This window comes from Giraffa tippelskirchi, chromosome 5, assembly GCF_054371585.1.
Source record: "Giraffa tippelskirchi isolate mGirTip1 chromosome 5, T2T-mGirTip1v1.2.pri, whole genome shotgun sequence".
NCBI lineage: Eukaryota > Metazoa > Chordata > Mammalia > Artiodactyla > Giraffidae > Giraffa > Giraffa tippelskirchi.
This window is the reverse complement of record NC_137279.1, coordinates 51,225,230-51,248,381: the sequence shown is the minus strand read 5'-3', so window position 1 is coordinate 51,248,381 and position 23,152 is coordinate 51,225,230. Positions and strand designations below refer to the sequence as shown.

General features: G+C 36.7%; 1 protein-coding gene across 2 annotated transcripts in view; it reads right to left on the bottom strand.

The window, feature by feature from the left end:
- Window positions 1–8,927: 8,927 nt before the first annotated feature.
- Window positions 8,928–23,152, bottom strand: part of WDR26 (WD repeat domain 26) — a 39,230-nt gene continuing 25,005 nt past the window's right edge. For both annotated transcript variants that reach the window (XM_081491560.1, XM_081491561.1), the window contains exons 9-14: window positions 22,997–23,116; window positions 20,944–21,089; window positions 20,580–20,658; window positions 20,179–20,308; window positions 16,388–16,573; window positions 8,928–13,613 (exon numbers count right to left, since the gene is read on the bottom strand). In XM_081491560.1, coding sequence (XP_081347686.1) covers window positions 13,588–13,613; window positions 16,388–16,573; window positions 20,179–20,308; window positions 20,580–20,658; window positions 20,944–21,089; window positions 22,997–23,116 — 687 coding nt within the window. In that variant the 3' untranslated portion in view covers window positions 8,928–13,587. The remainder of the gene's footprint in view (window positions 13,614–16,387; window positions 16,574–20,178; window positions 20,309–20,579; window positions 20,659–20,943; window positions 21,090–22,996; window positions 23,117–23,152) is intronic.

Genomic DNA, 23,152 nt, shown 5'->3' with positions numbered 1-23,152 from the left:
TGAATTGAGTTTTTGTAGCTTTCTGGTTCTCAACTTTAGCCTGAACTCCCAACATGTGAAGGTGTGTTTCATCATCTGTATATAGAAGACAGTTATTTGTATGTAGGAAGAAGACTCATTCCAGCCTTGCATGCCGAAGAGTAAAGGACATGCTAGAAACAGAAAGTGTAATAGATGAGCAAGGTGGCTCTTCAGGTCGAGTACAAAACTATACTGTTAGTCTGGGTAAAGGAAGAAAGAAACTAAACTACCCTCTTGCCTATATTGTGGCAGCTTCCTGTATTTCACATGGTTTACAGATTTATGGGACTGTAAGGCAAATATCTTTTCATAAGAATGTTAACATAAAAATGACATTTCAAAAAAATATATATTTCTTTGCTGAATTTGTGAAGCCTTATAAGCTGTTACAGGTACAATGTAATTCCTGCTTATAGAAAGGAAAATAAGCCAAAACAAATTTTATCAAGAGTTTTCATATAAAAGCCACTGCCTCCACAATCACCCTTAAACTCATACATTCTCACTGGCTCTTGCTGGATCTTGGTTTTGTGTTCTAATTGATCTAATTATATTTGATCTCTCTGATATGTCTTTTAATGGGTTTGGAGAGGTGATTTGGTAGAAGATGCTCATCAGGTTAGATGCAGGAGTAGCTGGTCATTCAATGTCAGTGAAATTGATCCTGCTGCCACTCTGCTTGGTGCCTGACTGATACTTCTGTCCTGCTGCACTGACCACTTTGTCCATGTCATGGACATAGCAATATCTAACCAAACTCGGTTCCTTGGAGTATTTGTCAATTCTTGGCAGTTGTCGAGAGAAGTTAACTTCTTAGGTTCTGTTTGCCAGGTGAAGTGAACCTAGCATTTTATTCTCAGTTCTCCTTTGTGTTTTAATGTCTCTTAGGCACTGGTATTCAGGCAAAACATGGCTGTGGTTTATGACAGAGTCCAAAGAGTCTTATCTTCAGTCTGGAGGCAGAATTGGCTAGCCAGATAAGTTGTGTGGTCACCAAATATCAAATGTTGCATGTCTTTTCAGCCTTGGACTAGGCCTTGCCTTGGCAGAAGCCAGAGAGCAACTAAGCAAAACTCCCTTTATGGACAGACCCACATTTTGAGCTTGGTGGTATGCGCTGGCCACACGTGAAATGAAGGGTGAAATGGTAGCAAAGTAAACTTGGTTCTGTTGGTCTGCAAGTCTCAGAAATTGCTCCTTGGGGTTATCTTGTATTTCTTCCAGGCAAAGAGCCAAGGAGCTGTAACATAGAAGTTTGTTTGCATCTCTCTTACCTTTTCTTTCTTCCTCTGTTTAAAAAAAACTGTCACTTAACTCTGGCTGTATCTCTGACTTCCGGTGCCTTTAAATGTTCTGCTCAAGCTTTTAAAGCAGTGGAGGTGTTGGAAAACTTAGAACTGAGAGATAAATAAGCTACTTCAGGAAGCTCAAAGGTAGTGGAGGACTGTTGAACAAAATGTTTTACCTTCTCATTCAAATATTCTTTTTTTAAAAAATGGCAATATTCACAATGTTGTGTTAGTTTCATATCTCTAGCATAGTGATTCAATTTTTGTTTTATTCCATTATAGTTTATTACAAGGTATTGAATATATCAAGTATTCTTAGTAACCAAAGTAGAAACTCCATGTAGTTGAGAGCATCTGGCTGTCAGTTTACATGTCATCGGGCACAGAGCAGAGGCTGAGCAGATCAGAAAGTTGCCTTGTTTACAACAAAAGACAGGAGCTCTTTACTTCTGAAGTATTAACTGTGGTTAAAAGCAAAACCACCTTTCTTATATTGCTTGTCTGTATCAAAGCCAGGAAAGTGGGTAACTCTAGTTTTTTATTTTTTAGGGGCTCTTCTACAAATGATGAAAAGAGGGAAAGAGCAGTGACTTTTAAGAGCTGTGGTTAAGATGCTAAAGATTAATTTTCTATGCTTTTATCTGGTTGGAGAGTTGCAGAGGCCCTTAGAAATCCTTTGGTCTAACTTCATCTTAGAGGTAGAGAGCAGAGCCCCGGGGACTGCATCTGGAATCCTGCTGGTTAGTCTAGTGTTCTCTCTCTCGTATCATTCCTCTTCCCTGTCTGCGAAGATAGTACCCAGGGCCCAGCCAGTGAAGGCTGCAGTGGCGTGCTGCTGGGTGCAAAATACTTCTGTGTGTTCTGTCCTTTTCCTTCCCTCCCTTCAGTGGTAGCAGGTGCCCTTACTGATCATGGGACTCTCAGCTAAGAGAGCTGAGGAAGAGAGATCTAAGGTACAGCTTGGTTCTTCAAAGCCTGACAGCCACCTTTTCATGCCACACAGATGACAAAGGAATAATATTGTCCAAATCTGGTTCCCCACACCTGAACTTCGAGAGATAAGAAAGCTCCGCAATGGAACTTTTTCTTCTGTGGCTCTCACCACTTTCTATCTGGTATTATGGTCATTTATATGCAATTCATTTCTCCTACTAGACTGTACACTCCTGGAGGGCAGAGTATATTCTTATTCATGTTTGTATCTTCTTCCTGTTGCTCCTGGGACCTAATACAGTGCCTTGCACACAGAAATAATAAATGATTGTTGAATGAACGAATAAATCTGACATAGAAGGGGGATGGACTTAGGAAGCAGACAGTTCTGGGTTCAGATTTTCAAGCCCTGCATCTTCCAGTTAAAGTTATTAACCTTCTCAAGCCTCAGTTTCCTCATGTGCAAAATAAAGATGATACTACTTACAAGAAAAAAAAACAAGTAAATCTGATTGTGTTGTTCTATTGCTCTTTCAACTTGAAGTCTTAACTGATGTCCTTTACGTCAGAGAAGTCAGAAGCAATGGAGCAACATAATCAAAGTCTACCGTCTGTTTTCGAGGCAGTATGGAATGTTCTAAGACATGCTAGGTTAGGAAAGGAAACAGCTGTATTTGGTGCACTTGAGACTTGTGAAGTGAACTTTACTCACAAGTAATATTTTGTCAGTAATTGTGATAAGAATTATTATGTACAGGTACAATTATTCTCAAATGTAAATAAAATTGTTCTAATATATGGAAACAGGCGGCAGGATAGAGAAGGGAAGTCTGAAATTCTATGCTTATTGTCTAGATTGGTACCACCTGAATGTATGTACTTTAGGCCAAATTTACTATTTTGCAATGTAGTGTAACAAAGCTTGAAATATTCTTGGTGTAGTGACACTACAATGAATAAGGTCATTCAGAGAATGGGCTGTTATGCCTTTGTGAGAACTTGTCAGTGAAGCCTTTTGATTTTAAGCCATATTTACCATGAAAATTCTAAAAGATAGTAGTCAAACTGTTTTGCTCTAAATATAGTCTGAGGACTGAGGATCATTCAAAGCCTTACGGGTTAGCATTGTGAACCTCAGTAACCACAGTAATAATTACCTTTAGGACATAGATGTTAAAGGGATTGATCACTAAGTCGGTACTGAGCTCAAATTCTCTTCAGAATAAATTCTTTGATAAAAGCTGTTTTTGCTTTCAATTGCTTCCCTCTGAAGCTGAGTGAGGAAGAGTGAGTGGGTGGGCAGTCAGAATCAGCTAGCTGCGAGTTCAGAGGTTTGACTGTGGCTTCCCTGCTGTGTATTTGGTTTGCTACTTCCATTTACGGAGCAATCTTGGTTTCATCTGTATTAGTTCCCATTCAACATTAGTGCCTAGTCAAAAAGTGAGTCAGCTTAACAAAAACTGAATTTGCTGTTCTCCAGCGGAGCACCTTGTGTGTAGAGGTTGAGAGGACTAGTAAGGTGCCAGGTTACATCCTACTACATCTCTCTCCAGGCACCTCTCATATTCTTGGTTCACTTTTAAATACCCTGTGTTTTATCAGTCCCCGCTTTGTTACTGACCCAGGGGATGTAGTTAATCTTAAATATGATATTCTAAATACCATATACTCTTAGGGTAAGCGACTGGCACTTGAACAAGGAAGGAGCTTGAATCCTTCGTGTGTTTTCACAGCTCAGTTCATTCAAATTGATAACTCTGAAGGGGAGGATGTAACAGGAAATCAAGTTCTAGAGTCTGATCTTATCACTGGATCTGATCAGCAGCCTATTTCCCAGACTGGATGCAAACCAGGTGAGGGTTGAACTCAACAGCTCAATTAAAAGTAAGTTTTGGCTTCCACTGCATCTAATCTCTAAGAGACCTGCAGGGCAAGGCTAATCTTCTGGTGTAAGTCTATATAAAATACTAACTTTGGGGAAGATAGTAATAGGACTAGTCCACATTAATTGGTAATTTTCTATTTTACCAGCTACAGTAATCAAACGTAAGGGCATTCTTGTTTTATCCACAACCTACTACCTTCCCTCCTTCACCCTATTTTGAAGCCAGTACCAGACATTATTTACATATGTAATATTTTTATAAGATAAGGTTCTTAACACACACAGTCCCAATATCATACATAAGTTGGTAGCTACTTAGTACTAAATAGCCAATTGGTGCTCCGATTTGCCCCACTGGCTCAAGTTTTACAATTTGTTCACGTCAGGATCCACCAAAGATCTGTACATTCCACTTGATTGGTGTCTCTTAAGGCTCTTATTCTACTAAATTCCCTTTTTTCCTTTGCAATTTGTTGAAGAAACGGTTTCATTTAACATAGCAATCAAGTCATTTGTCGTGTAGAACTTGTAGTACTCTGGCTTTTGCTGACTACATCCTCTGCCATAAACGCTTAAAATCGTTTGTAATTTTACTGTGTACATTCTCACCCATCACAATGCTGTCTGATAAGATACTGTTAGATCCTTTCTTAGTTAAGGGAACTAACTCTGACAGCTTAAGTACTTGTCTAAAGTGACATGCAAGTTATAGGGTTTGTATTCAGGTCTGATGACTCCAAAACCACTACTTCTAACCACTACTTTATAAAGTAATTGAGATATTCATCTTTACTGTGGAGGTTTTCTATAAAACTTCATGAGCCTATTATATGGAGAAAAATCTAGAATTTCAAAGGTGTCATTTTCTTCTATGAACTACACAGTTAATTAGAATCAGTCAAGTGTGTCCTTAAATGTTGTACCTATCTTTGACAAGTTTTAAGTCAATTTTTAATCCAGGGTTAAGTGGCCATCTACAGACCAAGTAAGGTTTGTATGACATAGTGGCTAAAAGCATAAGCTCAGGGGCACCTGGCTTTGAATCCCAGCTCCTTCATCCCAGTTAATTTATTTAAACCTACTTCCCTCATTTGTAAAATGGAAATTAGTATTTGCCCCATGAGGCTACCTTGAGAATGAGAATTAAATGAGAATGAAATGAGTGGCTCATCCACAGTGACTGGCCTAAAGTAAGCACCAAATACATTAGCCCAAAGGAATTCCTGTTCTGTAATCGTGTTACTTAATAACCAACTAGTGTATAGCATTGTGGTTGAAAGTTGCTCATTAAAAAAAAAAAAGTTGCTCAGCCATGTCCAGCTCTTTGCAACCCCATGGACTATACAGTCTATGGAATTCTCCAGGCAATTCTATTGGAGTGGGTAGCTGTTCCCTTTTCCAGGGCACCTTCTCAACCCAGGAGCTGAGGGGGTCTCCTGCATTGTAGGTGGATGAACTACCAGGGAAGCTCAAGCGCTATGGGTGGCCCCTCTCAATACCATTCTTGCTCCTACTTTTAATTCTTGGTCTCACTGCTAAAGTAATGTAGCACAGTCCCCCAGTTTTCAAAAACCACCAGTAAGTGCCAGCTGACAACATACAGTTACCTCATGTGTTAACAAATCTGACTCATGATCTGAAGATGGCTTAGAAATCTAAGTTAAAAAAGCCTTCAGTTGAGTCCCACGTGCACTTGGATTTAGGAGTTAAAATCACAGGCTTTGGAATCAAAATGAGTTTGAAAATCCCAATGCTACCACCTATTAACTGTATTAGTTTTCTTAAGCCTGAGTTTACCACTTAAAAAAAGCGAGCAATATTTGCTTAGAGAGATAGAAATTTAAATCATGTATATAAAGTAACTGGTATCCAATAAGCACTCCAATAATATACACAAACATTAGGAGAAAGTATACAAAGGAAAAGGAAATTAAAACCAAACTGTTGGTTTATCAGTTCTTTGTGGACAAGAAAACAAAATCTTAATGAAAAGGTCTTCATGTGGATCCATTAACAGGGGAAAAAGAACTCATTTAAACATAATATGAAAGAACTTTTAGAAGAAATTTTTCATTGATAATAAAATCAAGACCCCTTTTCTGAATTCACAGGCTGCAAACTGGTATTTTTCCATTTGGGGGATGAGGGAAAGTTAGTATTTGGAAACTATTGGTACCCAACTCCCAATTCAATATGTAGCTGGATTTTAATATTATATTAAAAACGAAATGAAGCCACACAGGACTTACTTAAATGAAGAACATTAATATATTTATTTGAGTTGTAGATACAGTCTATCACCATGGCTAATTATGTCTTAAATGTTTCCCCTGAGGCTATAAAAAGAAAAAGGGCTTGGACTCATTACATCCATTTAATACAGTGACCAAAGAGGCCACTAATCTTCACATCAGAAAAGGAAATGCTCACGGTAAGCACAGTCATCAAGTTTGAGGGAGAAGAGCCCACGACCGTAAAACCAATGGCAGGCACCTAGAGTTGTTGGAAGTATTGACCACTCCAGTATTCTTGTTTAGGAAATCCCATGGACAGAGGAGCCTGGCGGGCTCCAGTCCACGGGGTTGCAAAAGAGCCAAATACGAGGAAGCATGAGCAAGAGTGACAGGATGATGGGGTGATTTTGTTTGTTGAATGTTTACAGGTTTAAGTCTGAAAAATTTCAAGTCATGAAATGATGTAACTAAAGACCATCAACTTTTCTCTTAAGTGGAAGAGAATTGTTTAAAATATAACTCTCCTCTCAGATTTATTAAGGCTGGGAAGTTTTCTATACTTGCTGGGATCTGGCATGAAGCTCTAAACAGAGGGATAATCTGACTAAGCTAAATCTGCCAGGTGTAGCTGTATATTTAAAGACCCAAGTAGAAAAAGCTCCTCTTGCCTGTTGATCAGAGCAAGTGGCAACCATACCTTTGAAGAGGGGAGCAGTGTGTGGAAGCACTACTCTCTGCCTCACCAGTGGATCTGCTATTCTAAGCTGACTTTCCACTCACTGCCTGTCAAATACAGATTTTCCACATTTGAACTTCCTTCTACTGTGCAGAACGTCATTCTTAGCAGTAAAAATCATAAAGCTTACTTCTGTAGTAATTCATTGATGGGCAATTGGTTTTCATTTTCATAAACAGAAGTGTACTATATAGCTTTGTATATATTGAATGTGTTCTCCAAGGAGATCTTTGAAGAACTATATATTATGAAATAAATTTTAATTTCAAATTGGAAATGTATTTTCGCCCCTTGTCAGCATTTCCACTGCCTAACTGCACAATTTCAGATGTAGTAGTAATTTTGAAATTTTTCCAGTCCTGTGGCTACTGCTGGGTCTTTCAGATTTGCTGACATATTGAATGAAACACCCTGATGGCATCATCCTTTAGGGTTTTGAATACTTCTACTGGAATTCTATCACATCCACTAGCTTGATTAACAGCAGTGCTTCCTAAGGCCCACTTGACTTTGCTGCACAGAATGTCTAGCTGGGTGACTGACCACACCATCGTTAGCAATCCGGTTCATTAAGATCTTTTTGGTACAGTTCTTCTGTGTTCTTTCCATCTCTTAAACATCCACTAGGTCTCCACCATTTCTGTCCTTTACTGTGCCCATCTTTGGGTGAAATGTTCCTTTGGTATCTCTGAATTTTCCAGAAGAGATCTCTACCCCTTTCTGTTGTTTTCTTCTAGTTTTATACACTGTTCATTGAAGAAGGCCTTCTTGTCTCTGTGCTGTTCTTTGGAAGTCTGTTTAGTTGGATATACCTTTCCCTTTCCTTTTTGCTTCTCTTCTTTGTGCAGCTCTTTGTAAAGCCTCCTCAGATAACCACTTTGCCTTCTTGCTTTTTTCTTTGGGATGGGATGGTTTTATTTGCTGCCTCCTGTATAATATTATGGACCGCCACCTGTAGTTCTTCAGGTACAGTTAATTAGATCTAATCTCTTGAATCTGTGTTACCTCCACTGTGACAGCTGGACTGTAAAGAAGTGAAATGAAGTGAAAGTCGCTCAGTCGTGTCCAACTCTGTGACCCCATGGACTATACACAGTCCATGGAATTCTCCAGGCCAGAATACTGGAGTGGGCAGCCTTTCCCTTCTCCAGGGGATCTTCCCAACACAAGGATAGAACCCAGGTCAAGGCAGACTGCCAAAGAATTGATGCCTTTGAAGTGTGGTGCTGGAGAAGACTCCTGAATGTCCCTTGGACAGCAAGGAGATCAAACCATTCAATCTTAAGGGAAGTCAACCCTGAAGAATCATTGGAAGGACTGATGCAAGCTGAAACTCCAATATTTTGGTCATCTGCTGTGAACAGCCGAATCATTGGAAAAGTCCCTGATGCTGGGAAAGACTGACGGCAGAAGGAGAAGAGGGTGTCAGAGGATGAGTTAGCTGGATGGTATCACTGATGCAATGGACGTGAACTTGGGTAAACTTCAGGAGATGATGAGCGACAGGGAGGCCTGGCGCACTGGAGTCCATGGGGTTGCAGAGAGTCGGACACGACTGGGTGACTGAACAACCACATTTTTGAACATGAGGCATATGAGGCCTTTAAAATGCAAATATTCCTGAAATTTTTCTAAATTAATCCATAATTACATACAATAGCTCTTTAAAAAGATATCTCAACTGGCTAAGCAGTGCTTTGTTAGACACTGCTAAAAAACTCCAGGTGAATCTATGGATGTCAAATTCAGCAAATTGATTGTTCTAGGTAAAAATAGTACTATTTAAACACTCAGATTAATAGCTATTAGGAGATTTAACACAGCAACAATTACTTAATTATTCATTGTTTATTGAATTAAAAGGGAGTACAAACAATTGGTTAAGTGCTATGCACTGACATGGAAAAGGTGAATTAAAAAAAAAAAAAAACAACCCAGGAAAGCAAATCAAAGTTAATGTAGTTTCAGCTGAACAAAAATTTAAAGGCATTTAATATACTACACATTTGTAAAATAAAAGTTAACACAGGGTGTTTTGAAAATAATTAGTAGAACAAGTGAAAATAAATATACCAGAGACCTGAAGTTTTTTACGCTTTAATGAAATAATAAAGCAAAGAAATTTAAACTACTAAATATAATCTGAGAGGCAGTTAAAAACAAACCCCCCCCAAATTTAAGAACACAATCCTTTGAAACATTTAATCAGTCCATAGCAAATAATTATTACATACCAAAAGCTCTAAGTGTTAACTAGTTCCACCACAATGCCATGTAAATCTTGACAATTTAGAAATCATGAGATCAACACTTAAGTTCTTTTCTTGATCTCTACAGCTTGGTTTGTAAATACACATGCTTTTGTGGATCTATTCCCCTCGCCACATACACACATTTTCAAGGAGCCAATGAAGTTTTTTCCACCTGTGCCTAAAAATGTTCCGATTCAGTTTTAGCACATTGACCCTGATGATGAAAATGTTTTAAGTTAAAGATGGGGACACAATTTCAGTTTTATAAAAATATACCAGTATTAACCAAACCTTAATTCAGAGAGGGCACTTCACATGTGCACGAGACTTTCAGTAAAATTGGTAAGAACCCAGAACAGCTGTTTCTAGGACTTATTATTAAGTACTCTCTCTCTTTCATACAGATACAACACACACACACATTTTTATACTATTAGTTTCATTAAATCCAGGCTATCTGGATTAAGTAGATAAAGGATGGGTTTTGTTTTTGCAACAATAGGGCAGCTACTATAACAATAGCTTAACAACACCGAAAACTTTCAATTAAGTTCACCCTGTTTTTAGAAAGTGTCTAAGTGTAAATGCAAATTCACCTCTTCTCTTAAAGTTAGCGGTTTATATTAAATCAGGTATGGTTTTTGAAATGGAAGTCATGTTTTGGGGAACAACCCCAAACCGTTGCTAAAATCTAAATGAGAAAGTTAAACAAAATCAAGATAAACATTTTAGATATGGGACAAAAAGGATATTAAGAAAAATGTCTTCTTTCCTCCCCATTCAAAAGTAGTCATTCTTCTGCTGTGAAAGAAACTGACATGGATATTTCCCTTTCAAGACATGTAAGATATATTTACCAGTGTGAGCAGAGGTGTTAGGGTCAGTTCTTGTGTTCAGGAACCAACATCCTAAAAAAGAGAATTTCAAGATGGGGAGGGGGTGGGGAAAAAGGGTTTTCTATTAATGTCATGGAATGCCACTCTAGAGGGACAACACTCCTAAATAAAAATCACCAAATTACTACTAGTGTGATTTCAGATTAATAAAATATTGACAAGTCATTTAAATTAGTTTATTTTTAAAGTCAGGTAATCCCTTTTTGTTCTCCCACCCACTAAAATGGGCCAATTTGTAGTGGCATTTGCAAACAAAATTTCCTCTGTTTAAACTACTTACCTGGTTAAACAGAACATTTACCTGGCCAGTAATAGAAGTGTAGCTAGCATGAACACTAATAAAATACAGAAATCAAAACTGAGGCCATCTTCCCTCCCAGCTAATTCCCTACTCTTAATTCACCACCCACACACCCATTTTAGGAACCCCAAATCCAACACTGTACTATTAATAACCAGTTATTAATAGTTAATGGAGGAAAAAGACATTTAATTTCATACGTGCTCTAGCCCTTGATCAATGAATAGTTAACAAAAACATTTTCAAGCACATGGAAATGAGCCTACTAACCTGATTTTTGGAGCCAAAATTCTCCACTCTATTTTGATCTATGTGCAAAAAGTATTGGTACTTTTCAGTTTATACATGTTAGTATCTTGCAGCTGGCTTGAAAATATTCTCACCTCAAGCCTAGAGAGACTACAGCACAATCAGAGGTTTTCAGTTGACAGCTCTGAGTTGGACCATCCTGCTATCAGATTCTTTGTACCATAAAATCCTAGGTTTCTTCATTTATTTCACCTTTCTAGCACAGTTAATGCATGGCACATGCATGAAATACACGTTTACAGCAAACTGGCACAGCAAAAGTACCAGTATATGTAGGAAGCTGCCAATTAAGACAGACTTGGAACACAAACTCACCTAGCTGCTACAGAAACCTTTGCATAGTTGTTACTCCGTTTTAATGGAGTTATGTTCTTGTAAAATGTGCCTCACTTTGCCTCCACTTTTTTAAAGTGTTCTTAACTGTACTTCAGAAGCACTCTGAAAACTCAGATCTAGGGGTGGTTGGGTGAAGGACAGTAGACTCTGAGTGCCAAATTGCCCCTGAATGGGCACAAATCCCAGTGAATGTTACAAATGTACCATGGCACACTGTAATGAAATTTGTAAACAGCTGTGGAGTTTCTATGCCCACATTTTGTTAGTGATGTTACCATAGAGATTGGGGTAATTAATGGCTTCAGGGTATACATGAATCACTTAAAATAGAATGGATTTAACTGTACTGAGGTAAAGAGAAGTTGCCACTTAATTATATACAGTTACCAATGAAGTTTTTATTCAAGCTTAAAGTAAAAAGTAATTTTAGTTAAGAAAAATGAAGTACCAGATAAACTGTAACATATAGTTAACTTAGAAATATCAAAACAGGAATTCTTGATTCTCTAAGTGGTGGTCTCTGCAAAATGGAGCTTAAAGAAATCTTTTACATTACCAATTTGATAAAATAATCTGCTGACCACGATCTGTCATCTCCTCTTACTATGAGCTTCTGGGAGAATCCGAGCTATTTTAAGGCCAATTTGTGTTTTTCTTTCTTCTCCCCTTCCCTGACTTGACCATTTCTCCCTGCTACCCTCCTGTTAAACGCCCCCCACCCCCACCCCACCCCACCAACCAAGGAAGAACTGACATCCAAGCCTTTCTTCTCTTCTTTGTGGATTCTGAAGAAGTCTGCTTATGGTAATAATATAGATTTGGCTGGGTCAAAAGGAAACAGTGTTAAGACTTTTTCTTCACCAGAATCTTATTTTGGAGATATTCCCACTCTTCTCAATGTAACAGCTATGGTCACCCATATATTCATCCTCTACTGAAAAGGGGAGGGAATTTCAAAGGAGACTAAGTATGTTGTACTCAGCTGTTAACGGGATTTTAAAAGCACAATGTGAACATCAGGCTTTTGGCGTATTTTAAGTGTGAAATTCTCAAAAGTGCTTTTCCATGAAGGAAACCTTTCCTTAAACTAAACAGGGAAGGGAGAGGGACACTACCCACAGCACCAGTTTAGAATGAGGTTCAGTATGGCAATATCTGAAAAACTGAGGAGAAATAGTCTTTAAATTTATGTATCCCTATGTCAAAATATTAAGGGCAATTAGAGAAATGATTATGAGGTTTTAAACCCAGTTTAAGTATGTTTGTAACCGGCTGAATTCTTATAACAAGCTCAATTATACTATAAACTTCCAAAGTGGTTATATCTGCTGATTTCTACTCTCTTGCTAGATGACATCAAAATGATTCCCCAAATTGCAAACAACTTGGAACAAGCTTTGTTGAAAACTTATACGGACTACCGATCTCTCATGTTGGTACAAATTTAAAATTCTCTTTTTGAATATTGAATTTCTTCAAGATCAGGTACTGATGTTCCTTCGGGAATAAAACAAAAGGGGGAAAATCTTCAAAGCACTACTCTGAATTTTCTGTATAATGTCCTTCCAAGCACTGTTTCTGACCATGTCTCATGTGGTATTCCAGAAGAGCATCAGTTATACTGTGTATCTAAGTCATAGAGGAAACTTTTTTAGCTGGTTTAGATTCCAAATGTATACAAATGAAGTCACTTTAATCCTATAAATACTTCTTAATTTATTTTTAAAAAATTGTGCTGTTAACCCTTTTACGGGGCAACAAGCTATGTGAAAAGTACAAAACTTTTTGTCAAATGTAATATTGAGAGTGCTTTTGACATAGTTCACTGGTTTATCATCTGGATCAGTATATACTGCGCAACGGGCAAGGCTAGAATCCATGAACCAAGCTGCAAAGATCTCAAGCTAAATAAGGCGGAAAGATTTGGAGAAACAAAAGAAGGAAATTCTTTCCTATCCAATGTATACTCTTCAGACTAATGCACTCTTTCTATCAAGCCTTCTAAACTGTTAAATAAAGTTTTCCAAACAAGCATTTAAACTTCATTACACAGAAGAGCAACAAGAATGGTATCCTGCCAGACAAAAGGCAGGAGGGAAAAAAATATATATACTGAGTTCAATGGGTAAGCCTGAATGTAGCACAGTTCTTCACAACCGATGGGGGGATAATTCAACATGGTGTCCAACAACGTTCTAACGACGTGCTTCATCTCAACTGGTTACTATGAAGCAAGGTGTAAATGTTTGGCCCCAAAAGGGCTTCAGAAATGGTTCTTTTTTCATGACGAGCATGTCAGTCCAGCTATCAATCATGTTTGTTTGCACCAAATCCCAAGCCATTAAAATACGACTAATTTTAAGTTAAACAGAAGTCGTCTGCTCCAAATTCGCCATCAACTATCCATGCTACTGCATTCCTCTGAATGAAGACAAGATGAAATGTGTATTGGGGGAAAAGAAGAGGGGAGGGGGAGAAAAAAGTAACCAGTTAGAAAGTTTTGAAATCAGCATCATGACATCACAAAATATCTTAACATTAAAAAACAATCACATCAAGGCAAATTCTTGGTATTTTCATCATGATCATTAAAACTGTGTATCACATCTTAGGCTACATATTACAAGTCTAAACCCATGATTATTTTGAATATTGGAGAACCCAAGTGAATAACCACATTGGAATCTTATACTTTAAAAAGAAATCTTGAAATAGTTACTCAGAGTGGAAACATTTCTATGGTAGTTTACAATAGAATAGAATAAAGAACATCTGGCAGTCCAAGGTAAAACTGCATTATAACTATGTATTGGGTTGGCCAAAAAGATTGATCAGTTTCCCTATTTTACAGAAAAATCCAAATAAACTTTTCTGTCCAATCCAACATTGAATTCTTTTAGTGGCTCAGTTTGAAACTCTGCAACATTACCCTCTGTGTGTATGTGTGGGAAGGACAATGTGTCAACAGCTCTATTGATATAATTCACATACTCTACAATGCACCCATTCAGTAGTTATTAGCGTATTCACACAGGATTGTACAACCATCAAGGCAATAAATTTTAAAACATTTTCATCACCATTAGAAGTCAATCAACAATCCTAAGCAATTCCTAGTCTGCTTTCTCTACGGATTAGCCTATTTGGGACGTTTTCATATAGATGGAACCACAGTAGGTACTTTTGTGTCTGGCTTCTTTCATAGCATATTGTTTTTAAAGTTCATCCATGTTGTAGCATGTATGAGTACTTGATTCTATTGCATTTTATACAGTCCTCAAAAAAAAAAAAATGCAGTATGGATTGCTACCATTATAATATAAGGTCAGCAATTCTTTTTTTTGGAACTTAAGTATTTTTAGTTAAATGACTTATAGTATCTTAGGATACTAATGGTTTTGGAATGCTATTTCCTTAGCTTCATCTACATTTTTCCCAAATGTCTACTTCAAACAGGTATTAATTAGAAAAAATGTTTTTGAGCAGGGGAAAAAGAACTCACAGGATACCTTAATAAAAGGCATTTAACCAAGTATCTAGTTATAAAGAAGTTGTTTTCTTACTGTAGGTATAAATGAAAATCTTTTAGTGCTGTACCTATTTGCAAAGCACAACTGAAAATTGCTTAATTTGATCCAGTTCTTACAATTGGACTAAGTTTGTCTCACCCACCATAATGAGTATCCATAATAATTAAATTACCAAATAGCACCGCAACTCTTATTCCACTGTAGTGGAGGCACAAACATATCCTTAAAGCTATGTCTAAAATAAAATCTACTTACAAGGTAAATCTGTTACTATATACCTAGTATTTTCCTAGTTCTTTGTATCAAATGTTTATTTGAAGAAATAATTTCCAAAATGAATGATAAAATTAGAAAAGCACATATAATCTCAGTTATAGATCTCTAAAGTATCTATGAGTAGGCCTTGAAACCTAAAAAGGGACAACAAACACACACAACAGGAAATCAATGAAAGATTTTTGCTTTTAGCTAATTTCAGAGGGATGTTAGTGAAATCATGTCATGTAGTGATCTACAAATACAAAAAGGCCCTAGAAAGTTCTGAGTAACTCAAGAGTAGTTTTCAAACTTTTTGAGCTGTGTATTCTACATGCTTTTTACCCTTGTCTTTGGCTGTGTATCCTCACCTACCAGTGAGATCTGGTACAATTTGTACCACACAGATAAAAGCAGAGAGAACATGCTTTTAAGCCATTCGTGCTACCCTGACAACCCTCCTCCTCTGAGAATAACTGAGAGCAGCTGGTCATCTTTCTTACTAAAAACACTTAGGTGGGACACACTGTGAACAAAAAATTCTGTTTATCCGTTTCTAGGTAAATTATTTCCTTCTAAGCAAACTAAATATTTTTGCTCCGAAAAAAGAACAGGTAAGTCATTTACATAAAATTTCTCATTATCTCTTCTTTCTAGCGTATCTTGCTCAATTAAGCTATGTCCTTAACTGTTAGCTTTTTGGCTTTGGGCTTTCTTCTGGTATCTGAAAGTAATGGAAAACACCTTTCAGACTTAGATTTGAAGACCTGGTAGCACTCTACGTTAATTAGTCTTGCCATGCTTCAGTTTTCAGACTCCAGAAATGAGGACAAAAACACTTCTCCACTTCTCTTACAGGGCTATAAAGATGTTATGCAACACAGTGTATATAAAGGGCCTAGCAGGTTACTAGGTACATAGGTACATGATGAATTCTAGTTTCATTCTCTTTCTCTATCCATCATGCACAGTTCATGCTAGTGTGCTACATGGTATTAAGAGATATTCATCTGTAAGGGTCAAACTATAAGCAAGATCATTCTGAAGTTGTTCAAATTTCATACACTAGCTAGTTTTCATGAGCACAGAAGTACAAAATACTTCTTGCCTAATGAAGCAAGATTTTTAGGAAGATTTTGAAAGTGGCAATACTAACTTGCCTGTAAATGAGGTGGCATATTCCTGCTTATTCTCACCACTGTCATCAATAAAACAAACAAAAAAATACCATTGCATATTAGATTAATTAAACTCCTGTGGAGTGAGATATAGTGTACAATCTTTAAATGAGGGAGAAAATCTATTATGTCCTACACTTTAAAGTACCGCCTAAAAGCGCTACAACTTTATGATAAAGTAAGGCAAGGTATCATCTGGAAAAAAAACACAAGAATACTGTATGATGGTTACCTTCAATATTCTGGTGGTCTATAAAAGGTGCTGGTCCCCATATCCTAACAGTGCCGTCATCTGAGGCGCTGGCCATCATGGATGGAATCTGTGGGTTCCAGCTCACGCAGTTGACTGTACGTGTGTGCCCTGTCAGTTCCGCAATTGGCAGTTCACTACGTTTGTGCCAGATGTAAACCTTGTGATCTAAATAACAGTAATTCAGAAAAAAGTTGGTAAAGTGTAATAGGTTAACAAAATTGATTGATTTTAAGTTTACTGCTCATTACACACAGAACATTTAACTTATCAGACTTGAAAGGACAACAAAAATAATGTGAATAATTTAACATATTATTTTTTGAAAAATCTATTTAAATTTTAATAAAATACACATTTTCCCCATTAAAAATGACAGACTAGCTTGCAAGTCATCACAGAATCTGCAATATTCTGTAATACATGATGTATAATCACAGTCAAGACCTTTGAATATAAACAGATCTAGGATGGAGATAAATTCTATGGAAATGAGAGGTGACAGAGTAGCAATGTATCCAAATTCAAATGTGGCAATTAAGATGACAGCTAAATATTGAGTGCTTACAATGTTCTAGGTGCTAAATAAGTATGTTATTTAATCTTTACCACTATCGGGAGGTGGTGCTTATCCCTTTTAGGGATGGTGACTGATGAACTGCAAGTGTAAGCAATCTGCTCATGGTTAACAGCTGGTAAACGGTGACCCTGGGATTGAAATCTGGGAGGTCCTGTGTTTAGTGAGGCTAGACAGCTGTCCTACAGCTGTATCATAATATGACTGTATGGTAGTCTATTTAACAATCTCATCAAGTGCCCATGAAAACCAAAAACCCCAACAACTTTGTTTCTTTGGATAAACTAATCTTCAAAAACAAAACGAACCAACTGTCTAGTACAGAGTAGTGGTTCAGAGTAAGGGTTGTATAGTCAGACTACTTGGTCCACATCCTCCCTGTGTTCCTGACCAGCTGTGTAACTTTGGGCACATTTCCCCCTCCCTGCAATTTTTCTTCTGTAAATGGGGAGTCATACATACCTCATTGTGTTACGAGGATAAAATAAGTCTGTATATGAAGAAATGTTTTGAACAGAGTCTAACACACAGTAAACACCATGTATTACCATAAAGAGTTAACTAAATGTGATGGTCCTTGAACAGACGGCAGAACCCCAGGGTGAGTTAGAAAAGTGTCCCATCTGAAGAGTTGTCACTCAATTACATGATCAACGTGGGAACTTTCAGCAGATGTGCTGCCAACTGAGGAAACTTTAGAGTGGTGAGTAGGTAATAAACTTGTGGTAAAGAACATGCCCTGGTTTCAAAACTTACAAAGATAAAAAGTTGGAACCACTGTTGAACATTTTTTTGTGTATGGGAAGTGAAAGCTAAAAGGAACTCACTGAAGTACTGAATTTATCTTTCTTAGAAGGTATTTGTTGTTCAGTCATTTTTGAAAATAGTTTTCCTTGAATAAAATAAAACTAGCAAAAGGAAAAAAAAAGTGCCCAGACTAGCTATGCTTCCCCTTGGACAGAGCAAGTCCACAAAGAAAGACTACAGGCTTTCTTGAAAAGTGAGAATGCAACTGAAATCTGCCTACATTTGGATGAAAAATGCTTTTGTGAACACATATCCGAGGAGGGTATTTGTTGAACATGCAGCAAAAATTAAGAAAGACCTGAGCAGTCAAGGTCAGAATGACAGGCCTTATGATCAAGCTCTGCTTACTTTATCAGTTTACGGAATCCAGTGCCTATGCAGAGGAAAAAATAAGTTTTTTCTCTTTATTATCACCGCAATGAAAAGCCTGGAGTAATGGCATAACTTTTAGGGGGAAATGCTTCCTATTGCTCTATCTTATATTGACATTCATGTATTTGGGGGTTTGGAAGGTTCTTGGAATATATTTCTTACAAACAAACGATCAATGGATTACTGTGGACATCTTGGGAGATAGCATATTTGCTATAACCACTTGGTGTTGAAAACATTTTTAGAGCCATTCTAAACCACCCGAGTCATGAGAATCCTAATCTCTTTCCTTCACAGTTATGTTTCACTTTTAGCCCTAAATAGAATATAATGTGGCTTAATTACATTATTTATCAGGCTTAGTTCTAAAGTTAGTTTGGGCCAAAAAAAAAAAGATTGGCATCACTAGGGATAATGGTGGCAATACATATTTTTTAGAAGTACTTCTAGGCTACATATTATTTTTAGAAAGAGTATAGGGGATTGTCACAGTTGGTAAAGAATCCACCTGCCAATTCAGGAGACATAACAGATGCAGGTTCTATCCCTGGGCCAGGAAGATCCCCTGGAGGAGGAAACGGCAACCTGTGCTACGGTCTAATGGGTCGCAAAGAGTTGGACACACCCAGACACACACACACACAAACATACACATGCCAGGAAGATCCTCTGGAGGAGGAAATGGCAACCTGCTACGGTCCATGGGGTCGCAAAGAGTTGGACACAAACACACACACACACACACACGATTGTGAGGCATAATTAAGAGGGGTAAAAAACCCCCACCAGGAGCAGGATTAAATAGAGCATGGGGAAGGATTTTCGAGTAGGAGGGGTTAGAAAGCATGTAGAAGGCTTAATATGTTTAAATCATATCAAATAGAAAGCAATGGAAAATCTAGAAGAAAATAACATGATTAAACTAACAGATAAAAAAGATTTTTTGATGGGAAAGAAGTGAACTCCCAATTGTTACCTAGCAAGCCACTCTTCTCTTTTCTTAATCTTATCTAAATGACTTTTTTAGGGGAAAGAATGAAGTCATATGCTTCATGTGAAAAATCTAAATCTCTAAATATCTCTTTGTCCCAATCTTTAAATACACCTTATACACAAAGGAAAAACTCATGTGTCACCTTGTGATCCTCTTCTCTACTGAGATCAGTTTTTTTTTTGTCAAGAAAGGGAAAATAGAAACATCTCACACGGTAACCAAACATTACCAAGTGTTCACCAACATAATCCAGTTCCTTGGTCTATCTTGGAAAACTAGATTCAGTTTTTAAAAAATGACTTAAGTAGTTTGCTGAAGTCATTTGGGTTCTCAAGAAAATGTGTTGAATGAAAATTTTCAATAATCTGCCATTATTTGTTTCTATCACCTTAAAATGTACAGCAACTTTTAATACTGCCTCAGTTATTTGTGCTTGCATATTTTAAACAATTTGTTTTAAATTAGACTACTTGAGGCACATGCCTGCCTGATATACTGATGTTATTAGACCAGAGTAAGTTATTAAAAAAGGTAGTAGTTAATTCCATAATTTGAGCTTTTCTGAGACCGTAAGAATCCCATGGTCTCAAAGAAAATCTAAATTATTTACTTTGGTCATTAAAGAAACACTGATGATCTAATTACAGTCAATTTTGTCCAAGATCAAGTAAAACATAATTAACCTTGATTTTTGAGATACTATTAATATCTGAAAACTGTTAAGTCGCACGAAAAGGAAAATGCCTACTGAAGCGTAATGATTTAACTAAATCTTGATTTGACACATGCACCAAACACACTTCCACACAGCCACAACAGGCACTATTGATCTGTGACAATAAGGGGGACTCAAATCATTCCAAGAAAAGGGAAATTAACAGTGTACTGGATAAATGACTCACACAATTTCTGATTTAACATCGTGAATTTGTTTGGAGACATGACTACCTTTATAAATTGAGAGAATTATAGAACTTTCAGTCCATCAATATGTATCTGTGAATCAACAGAGACACAATTTACCTTCACTGCCACTAGCGATGAAGTCTTCATTATGGCCTCCAAAACATGAATGAATCGTATAAAACCCTTGTGTAACACCTTGATACTTTCTTACTAAAACTCTGTCTTGCAAGTCCCATAAATGAACTCCCTGTAAGCAAAAGAGATTATAGGTATTTATTCTTAACGCAAAAGAATTTTAAAGAGTAATCTGTAACTGTGCATTTGCCTGATGAACATTTCCATTTTCTATTTATGCAAAATGCCAATGTCCTGAAAAATTTCCAGTTGACTCTACAAACTTATGGATCAAACACATGAAGTAAAATTTAAGAATTCATAAAAATATTTGTTTATATATACTAAAACCCACAAATTTTAACTAAGCTAAATTTTCCTGAGAATTATGTTAATAAACTTACCTGAGTTGCTACATTTAACAAAGCTAATCGGCCATTCTTTGAAATAGTAAAAGACATAATGGGATGATCTTCTTGTACTCTGTAACCAAAAAATAATTTGTCAAAACCAACGTACTAAGAATCAAGACATTAAATTATTTAAATATAACAAATTTAAGTCTGTAATCACTATTACATACTATATTTCAATCAAGAAAAAGAATCTGAGTTAATAATTACTAAGCATCACTTGACCTTCCACCCAAATTACCAATCAAGCCAAAAACATAATAAAAACTCTTCTTTTGAAGAAGCAAGTTCTACTACACCTTTATTTTAATACAAATCAGATAACTGTTGTTTAATGGATATAAAGTATATTTACATGTTCCTATCTGTAAGGTCCTCGAAGTTATATCCCCGAATTCGCTGGTGTGTATCTGATGCCAGAACAGTCTTCCCGTCACTCAAGCACCAAAGGCATTGCACTCTCACTCCTTCCCAAGAGTCAAGGAGATTACCATCTAAATCCTGAGGAGAAAATTACTATTAACTTCATTACTGAACAGCACTCAGAAAGCAAACAAAGAACCAAAAGAATCTTTTTTTTTCCCCCCAAAAGAATCTCTTAATATATCTTTTTGTAATATTTATCTTTTCCCAAGACTGATCTCAATCTAGTTGTTCCTTAAGAGTTTTCAATCATCAAAATTTATATAGGTCAAATTTCATTACAGTACCTAAGGGGAGGGGAAGAATCTTAGTAAATCTATCTTTCCTTCTATCATGCACAGATAAATATAATAAATACAAAGAAAGAAAGAGTCCTTAAGTTTCAAGGGGTCATAACTTTTGGAAAAGAATTTAAACATCCCTTTAAAATACACTATACTGGGATTTGTACTATAATATTCACAAGTTGTGATACTGAAAAAGGTAACTAACTAACATGAATTATAGCTGTATTGAACTTAGGAATCTGTTATGATGTTTTAAAACAAGTCATCAAATTTGTAACATGCTCTACTGAGTAAAGCTCTTAGGATCATTATCTTCCTGAACATTCAAAGCTCTGAGTGGCAATCCTATTTTTACAGGTTAGGGAACAACCAAGTCATGTACCCTAAAGGCTTAAACACTGTAAGGGATGGCAAAGTCAGCAGAAACACACAAGGCCACCTTGAATCCAGGGACTTAAGAACTAATGACTTAAATGCCAAAATGTACAGCATGGTGACTATAGTTAATAATACTGTATTGCATATGTGAAAGTTGCTAATAAAGTAAATCTTAAAAATCATCATAAGAAAAAAAAATTTTTTGTAACTATGTATGGTGATGTTAACAAGACTTATTGTGGAAATCATTCTGTAATACATACAAATACTGAATCATATGTCATACATCTGAAACTAATGTAACAATATATGTCAATTATATCAATCAATCAATGAAAGCATAGCATTAGCCCATGGAGAGAAAGTCCAGACATAAAATGCTTAAATTAGTATATTATAATGGTACTGACCACTTAAAATAACTTAAAAGAAAATCATGGGTGTATCAATAAACTGTACTGGGACAACTGGGGAAAAATTAAATGACTTACAACCATGCTGAGATAATAGCACACTAGATTTCACGAGTCTTGCAGTCAGCTTAATGAAACTGATCATTTGTAATGGTGACATAAAAGTTTTTATGATAAATGACCTACACTGAATGATTTGATGGGGTTATGATATTTAACTTTAGTCTTAAATAAATCTAGAAGGACCTACTGGAACCATGCTAGGTAGTGATATGAGACATGAAATCTAGATAATAGAGAGTAATGACACTGCATCTGTATCATAGTCTACTTTGTCGTAAGACTTTTTACCTATTACTTACTTTTATTATCCCAACACTCCAAGATTAATAGGGCAGGTAATGATCAGAAGACACCTCAGATTAAGACTGGAAAGTTTCCTGGCAACATTCACCATCACTTTTATTCCTCAAATATTTAAGTCAGTCTCCTCATGAAATACAGCATTTTTCGGGGTGGGGGGGCAGGTGGGGGGAGGGAGGTCGAGGGAGATACAAAAAATCCAAAGGGCTAAAGACCTCCCCACCAAAGAAATTAAAATACTAAACCTTTTTGTCTCTATACATAAGACACTTATTTATTTATAAGAACAAAATGTTTAGTAGGATAATCTTTTTTTTAATGTTTCACTAAATTCAAAGCCTATACTTTGTATAAGCACTTGAATGTTTTTTTAAAAAAGAGAAAGATTCCACAGAAAGTTCTATTGGACACTGTTTATCTTAGAAAGACAGTCAAGTAGGTTTTCATATATTTTTTAAAAGTTATCAAGTGAATTATTTTTACAAAACTAAATTTGCTTTTAAGTAAATCTGTAGGCATCTGAAATAGGGCACTAAATACTCACACACTGATAGAACTGCCCACGCTGACCTCCAGTCACAAAGCGTTTCCCATCTGGATTCCAAGCCACACTTGTTAAACTGTCTTCATGAGATTGGCTCATTTTTGTCCTTAGCTCTCCCGTCTACAAGGAAATAAAACTGTGGATGAGATCTTCAAG